Source organism: Lepisosteus oculatus, chromosome 15 (genome assembly GCF_040954835.1).
Source record: "Lepisosteus oculatus isolate fLepOcu1 chromosome 15, fLepOcu1.hap2, whole genome shotgun sequence".
Lineage (NCBI taxonomy): Eukaryota > Metazoa > Chordata > Actinopteri > Semionotiformes > Lepisosteidae > Lepisosteus > Lepisosteus oculatus.
The window spans coordinates 21,448,454-21,463,048 of record NC_090710.1 but is presented as its reverse complement, the minus strand read 5'-3'; the positions used below and the strand labels follow the sequence as shown (position 1 = coordinate 21,463,048).

The following is a 14,595-nucleotide window of genomic DNA, read 5'->3' as shown; positions in this document are numbered from 1 at the left end:
TCAGAATCACACGCAGCCCTTTGGCTAGTGAATCTTTACAGTAAAATAAGGTAACTGCTGTACCCAGATGTTCACAATCAGACATTTATCATTAAATACTATCAGTTTGAAAACCGTAGGCTACTGGTCCCTAAACACTCTGAAATGCCAACTGCAGATGGGAATCCATCCCATCCATTTTCACATTCCAGGCCAGTTCCGCTCTCTGCATTGCATGAATTTTATCATGTTTGGTTTGAGTTGAAGCTGTTTCATGCTGTGTGCAATGCAGATTAGCTTCACTAAAAACAAGCAATTTTTTAATGTTTTTTTTTTAAATTGATAGGTTATTTTTCTTAAGTGTGGTCAATATATAACACCATCTATAGAAAGTGTTGACATTAATAAATATCCAACTTGTGCAGCACTCAAAATACTTGGTTATTGAAGAAAATTTAAAAAATGACTTATCGTTTGGCTTGCCAATCCCTGGACTACTGGGCACAATTCAACCTGCTATTAATTCTGTCCATTATTTGTTTTAAGTCTTCTGTATTGCAGAAGTTCATCACCCTGGCATTGTTAATGGTCTGTTAACGGCCTGTTGTTAAAGTATGCTTCAAAGGTAGAAGTAAAGGTTTATTCCATGCTGAAAAGAGAAGATAAAGTTTCGGCTGTGGAGCCTTCTTCAGGTGTCATACAGCCTCCTTCAGGTGTTTCTTTTCTTCTCTTTTCAGTATGGAATAAGCCTTACTTGAACTAAGTACGCTTCATACCTAATAACTCCATCACTCACGGCTTCCCGGATGTTTCTTTCTGTATTGTTCTGCTGGTGCCTCTGTTTTCAGCCCAAGGGAAATTGTATTCTACTGGGGGCAATAATGAAGGCCAGCTGGGTCTGGGCGACTTTGAGGAGAGAACAACGTTCCACCAGCTGGACTTCTTCAACACCGAGACTCGCGTTAAGATGCTGGCAGCGGGGTCCAACATGTCCGCCGCGCTCACAGGTAAGACCGCCCCAGGTGAATAAAGTGGGCTCTGCTTCTGGCCGGATTGTCAGGGCAGCATCTGACAAGGTATTTGGTGGGCAAGATTCCCCAGGATATGGATTAGGTCTTCACCAGGTAACTAGGTACAAAAACACTTGTCAGAACTGAGGTTCAAGGTTTTTAAAGCTGCGTTTTTATGTCTTTCAAGGTGTAAAGTTAAATGGATTTTACAAAGTGCATAGCAATGTGTATATGACACAGTGTTGACTATAAACACAGTAAGGAAGACATCTGTTGTAATATTACAGTATTTTATTTAGCTTGCTAAAAGCACAAATGGACGAATGGAACTCTTCTGGGATAAGATCTGATTCTTTGACTTGATAAGCCGAAAATAATTATTCACAGCATCTCATTTAGAAAGCAGTTAGTTTGTGGTGTGTTTATTCCAGGGCTCTTTTTGTCATTCCAGAGGAAGGGAAGCTCTTCATGTGGGGAGACAACTCTGAAGGTCAGATTGGACTGGCCAACAAAAACGGTGCATGTGTCCCTCAGGAAGTGAGTGTGGGGAAGCCAGTCGTTTGGGTGTCCTGCGGATATTATCACTCTGCTCTCGTGACAGGTGGGGTGTCAGTTTTTCTTTTTATTACCCTCAACAGGAGTATTTCTGTACTTTATGTCCACTCAGTACTAAAATAAGACTATACCATGTTTCGATTCAGTGTACTTAATCAGACATGTGACCTGTGTGTGCCCATTTGTTTTTTCACATTTTCTGACCTATTTTGTGTATTCTCACAGAGTTCAGTTTCTCTCTTTTATTCCAAACATGCATAGAACTGTAGAAAGCACCATGTCATAATTAAAGGGATGATTTCTGTAAACACTGGAGTCCATGCATCAATATATTGGCAACTTGTTTTTCAGTGAATGGATACAATCTAGTTTGAAGCAGGTTGACAATTTGAAGCAAAGGATGTGTACAGGCACTTTGATTTTAGCTGAGTGATCAAATAGGGTAGTTCTCAGATCTTTAAACAGCCTTCCTCAGACTCTACGAGAGACAAATTATTTGACTCTCTTCAGATCCAAACTTAATAATTGCCCTTTTACCAGGGCCTATATCTTATTGTCCTACATTCTTGCTTTTTAAACTTGTATACTCATGTATTTTTTGTTGTACCCCTTATTGTACTTTTTTTGCCTTTTGCCTTATCTCTATGTACAGCATCCTTGGGTTTGGAAAAGCACTTTATAAATCGGTTGTTGTTGTTGTTGTTGTTGTTGTTATTATTAAAGGAAACTACATAACCAGGTAACCAATCAGTACACCTCTAGACTGAGCCTAAAGACTTGGTGCTGTGTTCCTTTCTGAAAGAGAGATATGCTGAACGCATAGTGAATTGACGTTTGGACCTGTTACTCCATTGCAGTTATTTTGTGTTCCATTGCAGCCGATGGGCAGCTGTTCACATTCGGCGAGTCTGACCATGGAAAGCTGGGGCTGCCCCCACAGCACTTAAACAACACCAGGGTTCCCCAGTTGGTGCAGGGGATACCAGGCAGGGTCACCCAGGTGGCCTGTGGTGGGGGCCATACTGTAATCCTGACAGGTAGGAGCCCTGTTCACTCCACTCACCTGCTGAGAATTCAAGTGGGATTTTCTCTGTGTTTTCTCTTGCCATGGAACAGTGACATACCTGAAAGTCACTGTAAGCTGAGAGGCTGAGACAACTCTCAGAAGTAAAAGCTGGAAATGGCACTGTGTCATTAGAGACATATGAACATAAGGAATGTTGTTGAATACGACACAAATTGTGTTTTTAATCCTTTTGTATTTTCACCCAGCCTGGAATAACTGATTGTTTAAGACTCCGCTTTCTAGTAATGGCAGCTGTACCTGCATGGAGAGAATGAGAACTGTCAAATGTGCTTCTGTGGCATGCCCACTTATCAGAGCCCTTCATCCCTAGGCTGAAGTCCTAGAACTGAGACCTTTTAGTCTTGAATGGAGAAGACTACAAGGAGATTGGATAAAAGTATTGACATTAATCAAAGGCATTGACAAAGTCAACCCAGTGGACCTCTTTAGAATAGGGACCTAGACTTGAACCAGTGTCACACGGGCCATAGTACTCTGATAGGATATACAGTATCAGTATAAAGGTTGCTGGGCTACGTTTTTGCACAAAGAGCTTGTAGTGCATTTTAACTTAACTTACTGTACATGGTGCCTGAAATGTGTTAGTTAAGCAGTTTTTCTTTTTCTTTTCATCTCTGAAAGGAATACTATTACTGATGTGAACTACTGAAGTTGAAATCATGAAGGCACTGTGATTTGCAGGCTAAAGTGATATCTCATTTTTGTTTTCCTTTTAAGATGGCGACTTGTACACATTCGGGCTGGGCCAGTTTGGACAGCTGGGACACGGGACCTTTACCTTTGAGACCTCTGTCCCCAGAGCTGTAGAGTACTTCAGGGAAAGGAAAGTCCGCCTGGTGGTGTGTGGGGAAAACCACACAGCAGTCATAACTGGTAAGACATCTGATAGAGACAAGACAGTAGGGTGTCTTAGTTTGAGTTTTTCCTAAGGTAACCAGCAGAGTGTAGCAGGCTTGTCCATTCCGCTCCTCCGGTTCACCCAGTCCTATTTTCCTCCTACCCTGACGGACAGCCAGTCTGAAATCATTAAACCTCTTTAAGAAAGCTGGAAGTTTAAGTTGATTTCACATTCCAGTATCCTTGAGGTACATAAAAGACTTTGCAGTGTGCTTTCGTAAATCTGACAGGTTGAGTATGAGCATACTGTACCTATCTATTCACATTTATAATAATTTAATAATAAAAAAGCATTAAATTAACCTAACTTTGGATTACAGTAAGGAGTAGATGTACAGTACCATATACACAGAATCTACAGTATCCAGACACTTGCAGAGTTTTCACTGTCATGACACTTTGAAGAAGCGGTTAACATTTATTATATACAACCTACTCCACATGTCTAAAGCAAAAAACGAACAAGAAGTAAACAATTAATATATAAAAAACATACTGTATATTCATAATTGCTGAAGTATTCAAACCCTTTGCTGTGACAAATGTATGCACAACATTACCTTAACATACCATACAATTTGTTAGGTTGTGGCCCAGTAGTGGTTAGCATTGGTGCCTTGCAGCACTGGGGCCCTAGGTTCAATTCCAGGCCTGGGGTGCTATCTGCATGAAGTGCTATCTCTGTTTTCCTCCAAGTGCTCCAGTTTCCTCCCACAAGCTTAAATTCTGGTACGTAAAGTGGCTTCTGGAAATATTGCCCCTGACATGAGGTTGTGCGTGACTGTGTTTGTATCTGTGTATGTTCTGGATAGATTCCCCCCACCCCAGCCCTGAGCTGGATGAAGTGGTTAGAAAATGGATGGATGGATAATTGCCTATAACTAGGAATTAATAATAATAGTGCGATAATAGTGGTTTCATGGTTCATGATTTCATAATGAATACATTATCTCTGTAAAGTTCCTCAGTCAGGTAGTAAATTCCAAGCAAAGGTTCAACCATGAAGACAAAGGAGCTTTGACAATAACTCAGAGATAAAACTATATAAAGGCACAGCTGAGGAGAAGGCTGTAAAGTATTTGCAATCCCCTTAATTGCTCTTAGGTCACGGTGAAGCTAATCATAAAGAGGAGGAAGACATTCAGACACTGCCTAAATCAGGCTATTCCTTCCAGACAAGGAGGAAACTGGTTAGGAATGCCACCGTCTTGCCAATGGCAATGCTGAAAGAGTTAAGAGTTTTGTGGTCACTCCACAGAAGGGTCTTGTGTGAAACTGAAAACAAAAATCTCAAATCCCACTTGGGGTTTGCAAAAAAATCAAGTGAGTTGATACTGCAAACATGTGGCAAAGGTTTTGTGGTCAAACAATTCATAATTTGAACTTTTTGATCTAAATGTAAAGCGTTTCAGCTGACTCAGCATAGAGCATTACTCAGTTAACCCACCCTTACTGTCAGGCTTGGTGGTTCAGCATTATTTTATAGTTCATCTCATCAGCGGGGACTGGGAAACATGTTAAGATTGGCTTCATCTATGTTCCCATCACATACTGACAAAGATTTGTCTTAAAAGTGGGAGGAAAATTCAATTTTCATTAGGAGAGTGGTGTAAAAATAATAAAGTGAATATCTTTGAGCTGCCCTCTTTAATTCCTAACTTGAATCCAATTCATAATCTGTGAAAAGACTTGAAGACCGTTGTCCATAAGCAATCCTCTCAGAGGTTTTCTGTCAGAGCATTCAGGTTTTGACACAAATATCAAGTTTAAAGATGTGTGTATGCATCCTTTTGGAATTTTACAAAATGGGACACCATAGTAAGGGGTCTGAAGGCTTTTTGCAAGGCACTCTAACTTAATATGATTTCACAAAACCAATACAATAAAGCTAACTTTAAGTGATAGCAATTAGTGAATATACTGTACATGCTGTGTAGACAAGGTTAGATGTCATGTACGTACTTGTTGATTTGTGACCGAGATATGTTTTTTTCTAACACTAGGGAATGGTCTTCTTTATACGTTTGGAGATGGACGACATGGGAAACTGGGACTGGGGGAGGAGAATTTTACCAACCAGTTCAAGCCAACTCTTTGCACTCGGTTCCTCAAGTACCTAGTGCAGTCTGTAAGCACAAGCTCTTCCTATCAGATTGCCATCAGTATTAATTTAGTCTTATGAACTGATGTCTTATTTTTAGTGCCCATCCCATAATTTGGAATGATCCATATGTGCTCAAACTTCTCCAAAGTGGATTGACAATTTATAATGTGACATTTATATTAATCCAGATTCTGCTTTCCTTTTCTGAGTGTATGGTGTTAAGAACAGAAACGAATAGTACAAGTACATTTTTATGGTTTCACCTGCATAGTCACTTTTTTTCATATTGTATAAATTATAGTTTACATGTTGGCTAAGCTGCGCCAGTGTTCAATGTCAATGTGCCAGTGTTCAAGATCAGTGTTAGTGAAGGAGAAAGCTGGTTTAGACTCATGCCACACAGAGTTGCTTGTCTTGTAGTCTGCGAGCATCATGTTCTTTTGTCTCCTTTGGAATGGACTGGGACACTAGGCTCAGACTTTATGTTTTGAAAGTCTATGAAAGAGTTGCATTAGACTCATCCAGTTGTCTTGGTACCTGTTTCAGAAATAACACAAGTGCTTCCATGTGTCGGTTTTATGATTCAGACAACACACAGATGTGATAGACGTTTTTCAGTGGCTGTGGATGTCAGTGCACATTGTGGAATCATTCTTGTGTTTAAGGTGTCCTGCGGTGGATGTCATATGCTGGTCCTCGCTGTTCCCAGACCTAAGGGCTCAGAGCCTGTCATCCTTCAGGAGGATGACTTGAATGAGAACTACCTGGAAAAATCCTATACAGAGCTCCTAGGGGACACCTCTGCTTCTGGCACTTTCAGGAGGACCCTATCAGCACGTGTCAGGCGCAGAGAAAGGGTGTGTAATCCTAGCACTTGTTATCTGAGTGTTTTCCTGTTTTTTATAATCAACTGCTGCTTTGTATATAAGATTGTAAATTTGCTCTGAATTGATATATGTTCAAAGTTCAGTAATAAAAATAGAAGTCAAGCTGACCCTTTCATATCTTCTCTATGTTAAAAAGGTTCATGGACACCTAGTCATAGAGAAAGCTATGGATGCTTGCTGAAAGTTCAAAACACATCACACCTGTGATCTCAAGTCACAAGACTCCATTGATTATACAGCAGTATAGAAAAATCTATCCTCTCAATAAAGAGAAGAAGAAACAAAAAACGATTACTGATCTGTCCACATAATTAGATGGAGTGTTTTTTTTTGTTTATGCAGCCTCTGAAATGATGGTCATGCCAAAGTCACGTACTGTGTTGCATTATGCACAATATATTGAAACAAAAGCATGACTTAAGAGAGTAAGATTAATCTCTTACAATGTCTTTATCTCCACTAGATGGCAATGTTATTTCATTATAGTTTGTGAAGAGTCTCAGATTATTCTCGCAGGGCTCTCTTTGTATTCCTTCTAGTTTGGGGAAAAAAAACAGGACTGGCGTTTAATTGTCTTAAGCCTTGTTGGCAAGTATTAACATGCTGACCTGAGAATATCAGACCACATCCTTGATGATCACATGTAGTTATTAATTTGTACTTTACAGATGAGAACAGATATATAGATGAAGTGCCACTTACAGATTAGGTAAAATTAGCTTGTTAATTACCTAGTCCCTCAGGTATCTGAAGAGCCACAGACATAAACTTTTCTTCCCCTGTGATACATCAATAGATTTGATGGTAGTTTCATGGAATCCACAACTACCAATCAAAGCTGTGGTCTCTAAGCTGCTCTCTGGGCAGAGAGTGCTGGGAAAGTGGCTCATGAGTGGCTCATGAGCCAAAACAATAATTTTAAGCAAAAATAAGAAGTGATGAAATCTATAAATTTATAATTAAGACCTAGAATAAAGCCAAAAGTTCAACACTGATTATCCTGTGAGGTTAGTTAATTTGTCAGCCACATGTGTTATATTTTATTACAATTGAGAGATTTTGTTCTTATGTCCTTTTGTAGGAGCGTTCTCCAGACCAGTTTGGGATAATGTTCAGGACACTGCCCCCACCGAGAGGCAATTTCCTCAACTCCTCTCTTCCTGTTCCAAGCCAAACGGTTCCAGCCAGACTTCCTAGCTTGAACCTGCCTGATTCCAGGGTGCCAAATGGAATTCACCACAAGAAGGTTGCAGAGACTTCCAACAGCTGTATGTAAATTAATAAAACTTTTTTTTCCACTACTATGTAACAAACTGGTGACACACCATGAGTGGGTGACAGAATGCATGTACTGTAGCAGACAGTTTATATAATGTGGTGTTAGAATGGATCTTGCACTGAGGGAAGACAAGAACTTTGAAATTTTAATTTTTAGAGTACCAGAGCCACAGTAATACTGACATTATAATCTATGACAGACCCTATCCTCAACCAAGGGTCTGTACACCAAAAAAAAAAAAACAACACACACAAGTCCAGAAAGGCCTTTTCTGACTTTTCTAGTCAAACAGCTCTCAACATACTTACCTTAAGCACTGTGCATGTTCCCTATATACCAAGCAACTTAATTACACCCATGTGAGAATATGCAACAACAGTCTTCACCACTAGTCTAATTAATTCCCTAATTGTTACCCACTTTGGCGGCTGTCGCATCAGCCAGGTGGGTGCTACGCATTGGTGGTTGTGGAGGGGATTCTTCATTACCTGTAAAGCGCTTTTGATTGAAATGTGCAGAAAGACAAGGATGTAAGGATTATTATTACCTGGTGTGTGACTACTTACAAGGATTGGAGGCCAAAAGTGGCAGGTCTTCATAACTGCAGTCCTGTCTTATGATGCCCCTCTGCCCATTCATTTAAATGTGGATTCTGAGAAACATCTCTAGGAACATTGTTTTCACCTTACAATTTAACGTCAGGAAATACTGGACAAGGTAAAATGGCTTTTTACATTTTTTGTGAACAACTTTGTGTTGGGGGGAAACGGGCAATATTTTAAAAGCTTCAGTTGACCCCAAAAAAGGGCTAAGTGTGCTACAAAAATCCATCCATAATAAAACAAGAATGTTTATGCTTAAATTATGGTGGGCCTTTGGCCAATCTCTTTCAGTTGGGTTTTAGTAGCTAATTGATTGAGGATAATTTCCAGCTGTTTCTTGAAATAAGACATACAGTATGTTCATCTTCAAACACATGGTGTACCTCTTGTTCTCTGTTTTAAAATTATTTGCATGTTATTCACTCAAAATCACATTACCCTGTTTTTCACACTATCAACACTAGTGTAGTCTTTCAATAACAGTGACTTAATGATTTAAATTCACACCAGCATACCGTTAATATTAATTGTTATTCCTTTCAGAGATTATATTATATTTCATGTTACATATATGTTTAGTTAAAATGCCCTACAAGTGCTTTGTAAAAACTTAGCCAAGCAGCCTACATATTAATATCCTTTTGGAGCGATATTGCTCAGATGCCACTGGTTCCAGCCTGGGTCACGTCACTAATTGACCATGACTGAGAACCCACAACCTTTTTTAGAAGTGCTTCCTGTTCTCTGTTAAATGCATCTACCACTTGTGTTTCACATGTGTCCTCTCGGCTGAGTCTAAGAAGAGTTACCAGATACTGTACATCCCAGGGAATCTCCTTTATTGACAGGCTGAAGGAACAGAATCCTCTTTTGAACGGAGAAGGTTATGAGGAGACCTGATACAGGTTTTCAAAGTCCTCAATGGTACTGGCAAAGTCAACTCAGTGGACCTCTTCGGGGAAGAATAGTGAAACACAAAGCTGAGGGCACAAGTGGAAACTATGTGTTAGTGCATTTAAAAACAAGATAACTTCTTCACCCAAAGGGTTGTGGGTGTACGGAACAAGCTAGCCAGCCATTGTTGAATGTGATACCTTGGCTCTTTTCAAGAAATGGCTGAATGAGATCTTTGGATCACTTAAGTACTACCAAAACATCTAGAAGTGCTCTTTGCTTTGTAATCTGTTATAAATGTGTTAGAAAGGCAAAAGGTATCTAAAAGGTAGCTTCTTCTGTTTCCATGATTTAAAAGGACAGGTTATGTCTTGTCCTTTCTTTTTGAATGTCAATGGTTGGAGAAAATCACAGTTTGCCAATGAGGTTCCTGATAATGGTTCCAGAAAATAATTATGTAGGTTGAGGCACTGCAGCTGTGAGAACTTCACAACCTTGGCACACGGAAACTAAGAGAAGCTTCTGCCTCTAGTGTAATCCTTTTGTAGTAGCCTGCAGCCTCTGTGTGTTATGAATGTCATCCAATTATGTAAAAAGTTCATGATGCGGACCATCTAAAAAGTTGTGTTCCTTGTATTACAGTATGTTTATTTTCTTTTTATTTGGAAAAGACAAGTCTGGTAACGCTCAGAGGTCAGAAGACAAGGGCTGGGCAGTCGAAGACCTGGATGACAATGACAGCGTGAAAGGACTAGGGAACACCACGGACCTGCTGAATATGGTTTGTTCATTTTCCTTGTAAACTCATTTCACTTTGTTTTAGTTCACCAAACTAGGACACCAGCATTTGTATAATGTACTGGCTGAGCAAGAGACTTGTATTCACTGGAATGCTGGGCATAATATTATCATTGCCGCCTCACAGTAAGGCTCACACAGTACATGGGTGTTCTTAATGTGAAACATTTACACTGGCAAGAGTCTGTGAGCATGCTACTGTAAATACTGTATTAGATGCCAGTAAAATCCCTTCATTAAGTTTTTCCATTTTAAATTCAATTTAATGTACCTGAAGTTTTAAATAGTGTTTTGTATGCATTTTGCTCTAAGTGTAAAATCCTTGTGCCCGTCTTACATTTTGTACCTCTAGGGTTTTCTTTTTGCCATTTTGTTACAGAAATGTCAAGTGCTGATAGATCTATCACAAAGCAAAATAAAAATGTAATTGGCATAATAGCAGCCAAACCCAGAGATGTGGTTTTCTGTTACCAATTAATAAATCTAGGCGTAATCCCATCCACTGAACTTATAGATGCTGACATACAGTATAAGGTCTTAACAAGTAGGAAAGACAAAGTTCTGATATCTATGATGTAAATATTTCCACTGTAGTGAAAAACAGTGGCTGTTTTCTTTCAGAAACCTACACTGGCTTGTTGTTAAGTTTGGTTTTGTACATTGCCACACAGCCTGACATGTTTCCCAAAACACAGAATAAAAACAGCTTTACTTGAAGCTCTGTACAGTAAGTATGCATAGTGCATTTCCTCTAATGTCTTAAAAAAGTGGAAAAATCATGCACTAAATATATATAGTTGAATGCTACTGAACAGTGTAGTCTTTCAATTTGGTGTTTTTATTAACGAAGAATCACCTAAGCACACGGCAGCAATTTTGCATGATTACTTTAGCTGTTTTTTTTTGTTTTGACAGTACTGATAGTTATCCTGTTACAATGAAACAAAACCATGGAAACACCAATGTGGCACAGCATGGCGGAACAGCAGTTAGCATTGCAGCCTCACAATACTGGGGCCCTCAGTTCAATTCCACACCCAGGGTTCTATCTGAATGTTCTACCCTGGTTTGTGTGGGTTTCCTCCAGGTGCTCTGGTTTCCTCCCAAAGTCTAGGGACATACTGGTTATTGGCTTCTGGGAAAATTGGCTCTGGTGTTTATGTGTCTGTGTTTACCCTACGATGGACTTGTCCTATCCAGGGTGTATGCTGCCTTGTGCCTGTTGCTTGCAAAGGACCTTGGAATGGATGAAAACACTAATGTAAAGTTACATAATTGTGCCTGCTCTGTACAGTAGTTCACCAGTGTTTGGAGTTCTGTAGGAGGGATGGGCAACCATTCTTCCATGCGAAAGAGTCAACTACTCCTCATTGATGTAGATAGAAAATGCTGTTCCTGGTGACACTGAAAAATATCCCATAAATGCTCTGTTGGGTTCAGATCTGGTGACTGAGGAGACCACGACATGTGGCTAACAACAGTGCTCATCAAACTGTTGGGAGACCATACATGCATTCTGGGGAGACACACCTTTCCCAGCAGAAAAGACATTTTGTAACATTGGGTAAAGATGATCACTTGGTATGTCTGATTAATGATCAGCATTGACCTTGCCTTGTAAGAGAATCTGTGCACCCAAACCATGCTAGTAAAATGCACCGCATAACAATAAGGAGCCACCAGAACTGTGGTTGTAACCGATCACTCAGGGCTATAGAGTTCTGTAGGGTTTTGCCTGTATGTCGAGAACATGTTGAAGGATGGTTCATCTGACTCTATTACATTTCTCCTCTGGTCAGCAGTATATTGCCTGAGCTCCTTACACCATTAGATTCGCAAACTTGCAATGCCAGATGTGATGAGAGGTTTGTGCACTGCAGCCCCACTATGCTATCCCTCTCTGTGGAGTTCTTGGTAGACCTTTCTCGATGAAACTGGCTGCTTGCATCCCAGGAAATGTGCTGTCAAGTGATCTCGCTCACCTGTTTTGCCTTACACTTTGAAGTCATGCAGAGCTACTAGATGCTCAGATGTTGTCTTTCTCTTGGATTTCCATGCAGACATTACCTTGGTGTCCATCATTTACCCAGACGCTTCCATTTTTTATTCAGTACCATTTCCAGTTTAGTGACATGTTTTTTTTCTTGGTAGGATTAAAACAATCAACTAATTAACACTGGTTATATATACAGTAACTACTGTATGCAGGATATATTAGTTCTTTATGTTTTATTATTATTATTCTCACAACACCTACAGAGACGATCGATAGGTGGCACTTATACTGAGTTAGATGTTAGTAAAACGATTGCTTCATTCAATTTGTTTCCCTACTGTAGATCTTTGGACTAATGTAACCAAAGGGACATTTTGGTAGATGAAAATAAAAATAACAGTATAACATCTCTGAATGTCATAAGTGATATTAATAGATGAATATAAATATATTATACAGACTATACAGTATACTATATAGTTGGTAGTGTAATAAAAACATAGGGTACACAACAGTATTCCATCTTCTTCATAAACATTTTCTGCATCAAAGTCTAATTTGTTCACTTGCTGTGGTTATTTTGGAAAAGTTTTGATGTTCTCATTCTAACTATATAAAGTTTATATACTTTATATAAAGTTTTATAAAACACTGTAATGTTTGAGCTGTTTCTGTGAATGTATGTTGGCGTTATTGTTGTAAAAAATTGTAGTACTTTTTTAATCCACTTAATACAGAATATTAATGTGGAATCATAACTAACAAAACGAAATTTTGATAGCTTAAAATAAAAATAGTTTTTGAACGTCATTAACAATATAAATTTATGGATATAAATATTGAGGAAACCCATCTCTTGGATATTACTAAGGAGTTATTTTTCTTTTCTCAATAATGAATCATGTGCATTCTCATATCAGGCATGGATAATGGAAAAGCCAGTGTCATGTTTTTCGTAACCATGTTATGTTTTCATTATGTGACAAAGTTTAAAGAATTGTAGCTGTAAACCAAGACATTGACTTAGCTGGGTGTTTCTGCTATGGGTAGCATTCATCCAGAGCATCTGCTTTTGATGACTGACTAAGGCTGCACAAAGATGGAAAAACAACTACATGTAGACAGAGAGACTGCGTTTAACCTAGAACCTACCAGGAAGAAGTGGAAAAAAAATCATTTTGGTGCCAGACTAATTTATAAACACCCTTTCCCCAGTAGAGATTATAAAATGAGAAAAAGCACAACTCTCACAGCATTAACCCTTTCCTTTTTAGATTTCTTTGCCACAGATACAACCCATTTTTCTGAAAGAAAGCAGGGTGAAATCCTTCTTGTTTTACTGCTTTTTACTGCCTGTGTCACCCTGGTAACCTACCTGGCAGTATATAGAATAGCAGTAAGAAGGAATATGCAGGATTTAAATGCTCTGTTTATAGGAAATTAAGTTGCAGACACTTTATCACATTATGGTACAAGTGAGTGTTCTAGGACTGGGTTGATTTACTGGAGAGTTGCCTTGGTGATAAATTGCTGTCATTGCTGTTTGCTCATACCTCACTTTTCATCTCAGGCTCTCCTCATTAAAGTATTTACTAATCACAATGAGAAAGCAAGTATAGAAAGCCCTTTTAAGAGCTTTCTCATTACTGATCACCTTTTTTTCAGAGGAGCTTAATTTATAAATCAGTGTTTAATATAGTACATCCCCTTTGTATCATGTAAGATTTGGGTCTTATCATTTTTGCTAAGCGTGCTTTGCTGTTTCAAATGCCACTTTGTTTGGCTTAGAAATGTCCATTTATGTTGTAGGCTTTGGGGATTTGAAGGAAGATGTTCCTTTTTTAAGCATATATATTTTTGAATATGCGCTTATAAACATTGTGCAGAGATGTGTGAATGTTGGGGAAACATTCTTCATGTTTGACCCATGTGTAAGAGTGAGATACTCCTGTTTCCCAAACAGGGCACCAAGTTACATATGTAATCTGGAATTTTATTTGTATACATCCATATGGTTTACTGTTCAGTACTGAATTTTAAAAATTTTTAAAATATTGTAAATATTATTTTATCACCGTCCTTTTGTAGCAACGTATACTCATAATTCTAAATCAAACAGCTGAACCGTATTTACAGTTGTGAGAAAACGTTTCTTTATTGAACAAATGCAGTTTATATTTGGCTCTCTTTTTCTGTATTTAAGTGCATTGCTTTTAAAATATGCTGTAATTTGGATTAGATACTCATTACATACAAGATGTGATGATGAGAAATTGTCCTTTGTTTCTTGGTGCTCCATACAGTTCAGACATTGATGTGTTCTATGACTTCATTATTTTGTCTTTTATTGCTATGGCAGGATTATTGTTACATGGTTGTGATTATATTTAGCATACTTGCTTTTTGTATGTCATAATCCAAATCAAACATCCTGACCCGTGTGATGATCGATTAATGCTCATAATCATGTAAAAATATTAATATGTTAGATATTGATTTTTTTGTTT

The 14,595-nt window shown here is 38.7% G+C and overlaps 1 protein-coding gene across 1 annotated transcript in view; it reads left to right on the top strand.

Annotated features, from left to right (window-relative positions):
- Positions 1 to 14,595, top strand: part of rpgra (retinitis pigmentosa GTPase regulator a) — a 33,293-nt gene that overhangs the window by 7,007 nt on the left and 11,691 nt on the right. Inside the window, exons 6-13 of the mRNA XM_069179166.1 lie at positions 828 to 986; positions 1,441 to 1,590; positions 2,423 to 2,581; positions 3,349 to 3,504; positions 5,532 to 5,656; positions 6,298 to 6,489; positions 7,601 to 7,787; positions 9,966 to 10,075. Of these exons, the coding sequence (XP_069035267.1) occupies positions 828 to 986; positions 1,441 to 1,590; positions 2,423 to 2,581; positions 3,349 to 3,504; positions 5,532 to 5,656; positions 6,298 to 6,489; positions 7,601 to 7,787; positions 9,966 to 10,075 (1,238 nt within the window). The remainder of the gene's footprint in view (positions 1 to 827; positions 987 to 1,440; positions 1,591 to 2,422; positions 2,582 to 3,348; positions 3,505 to 5,531; positions 5,657 to 6,297; positions 6,490 to 7,600; positions 7,788 to 9,965; positions 10,076 to 14,595) is intronic.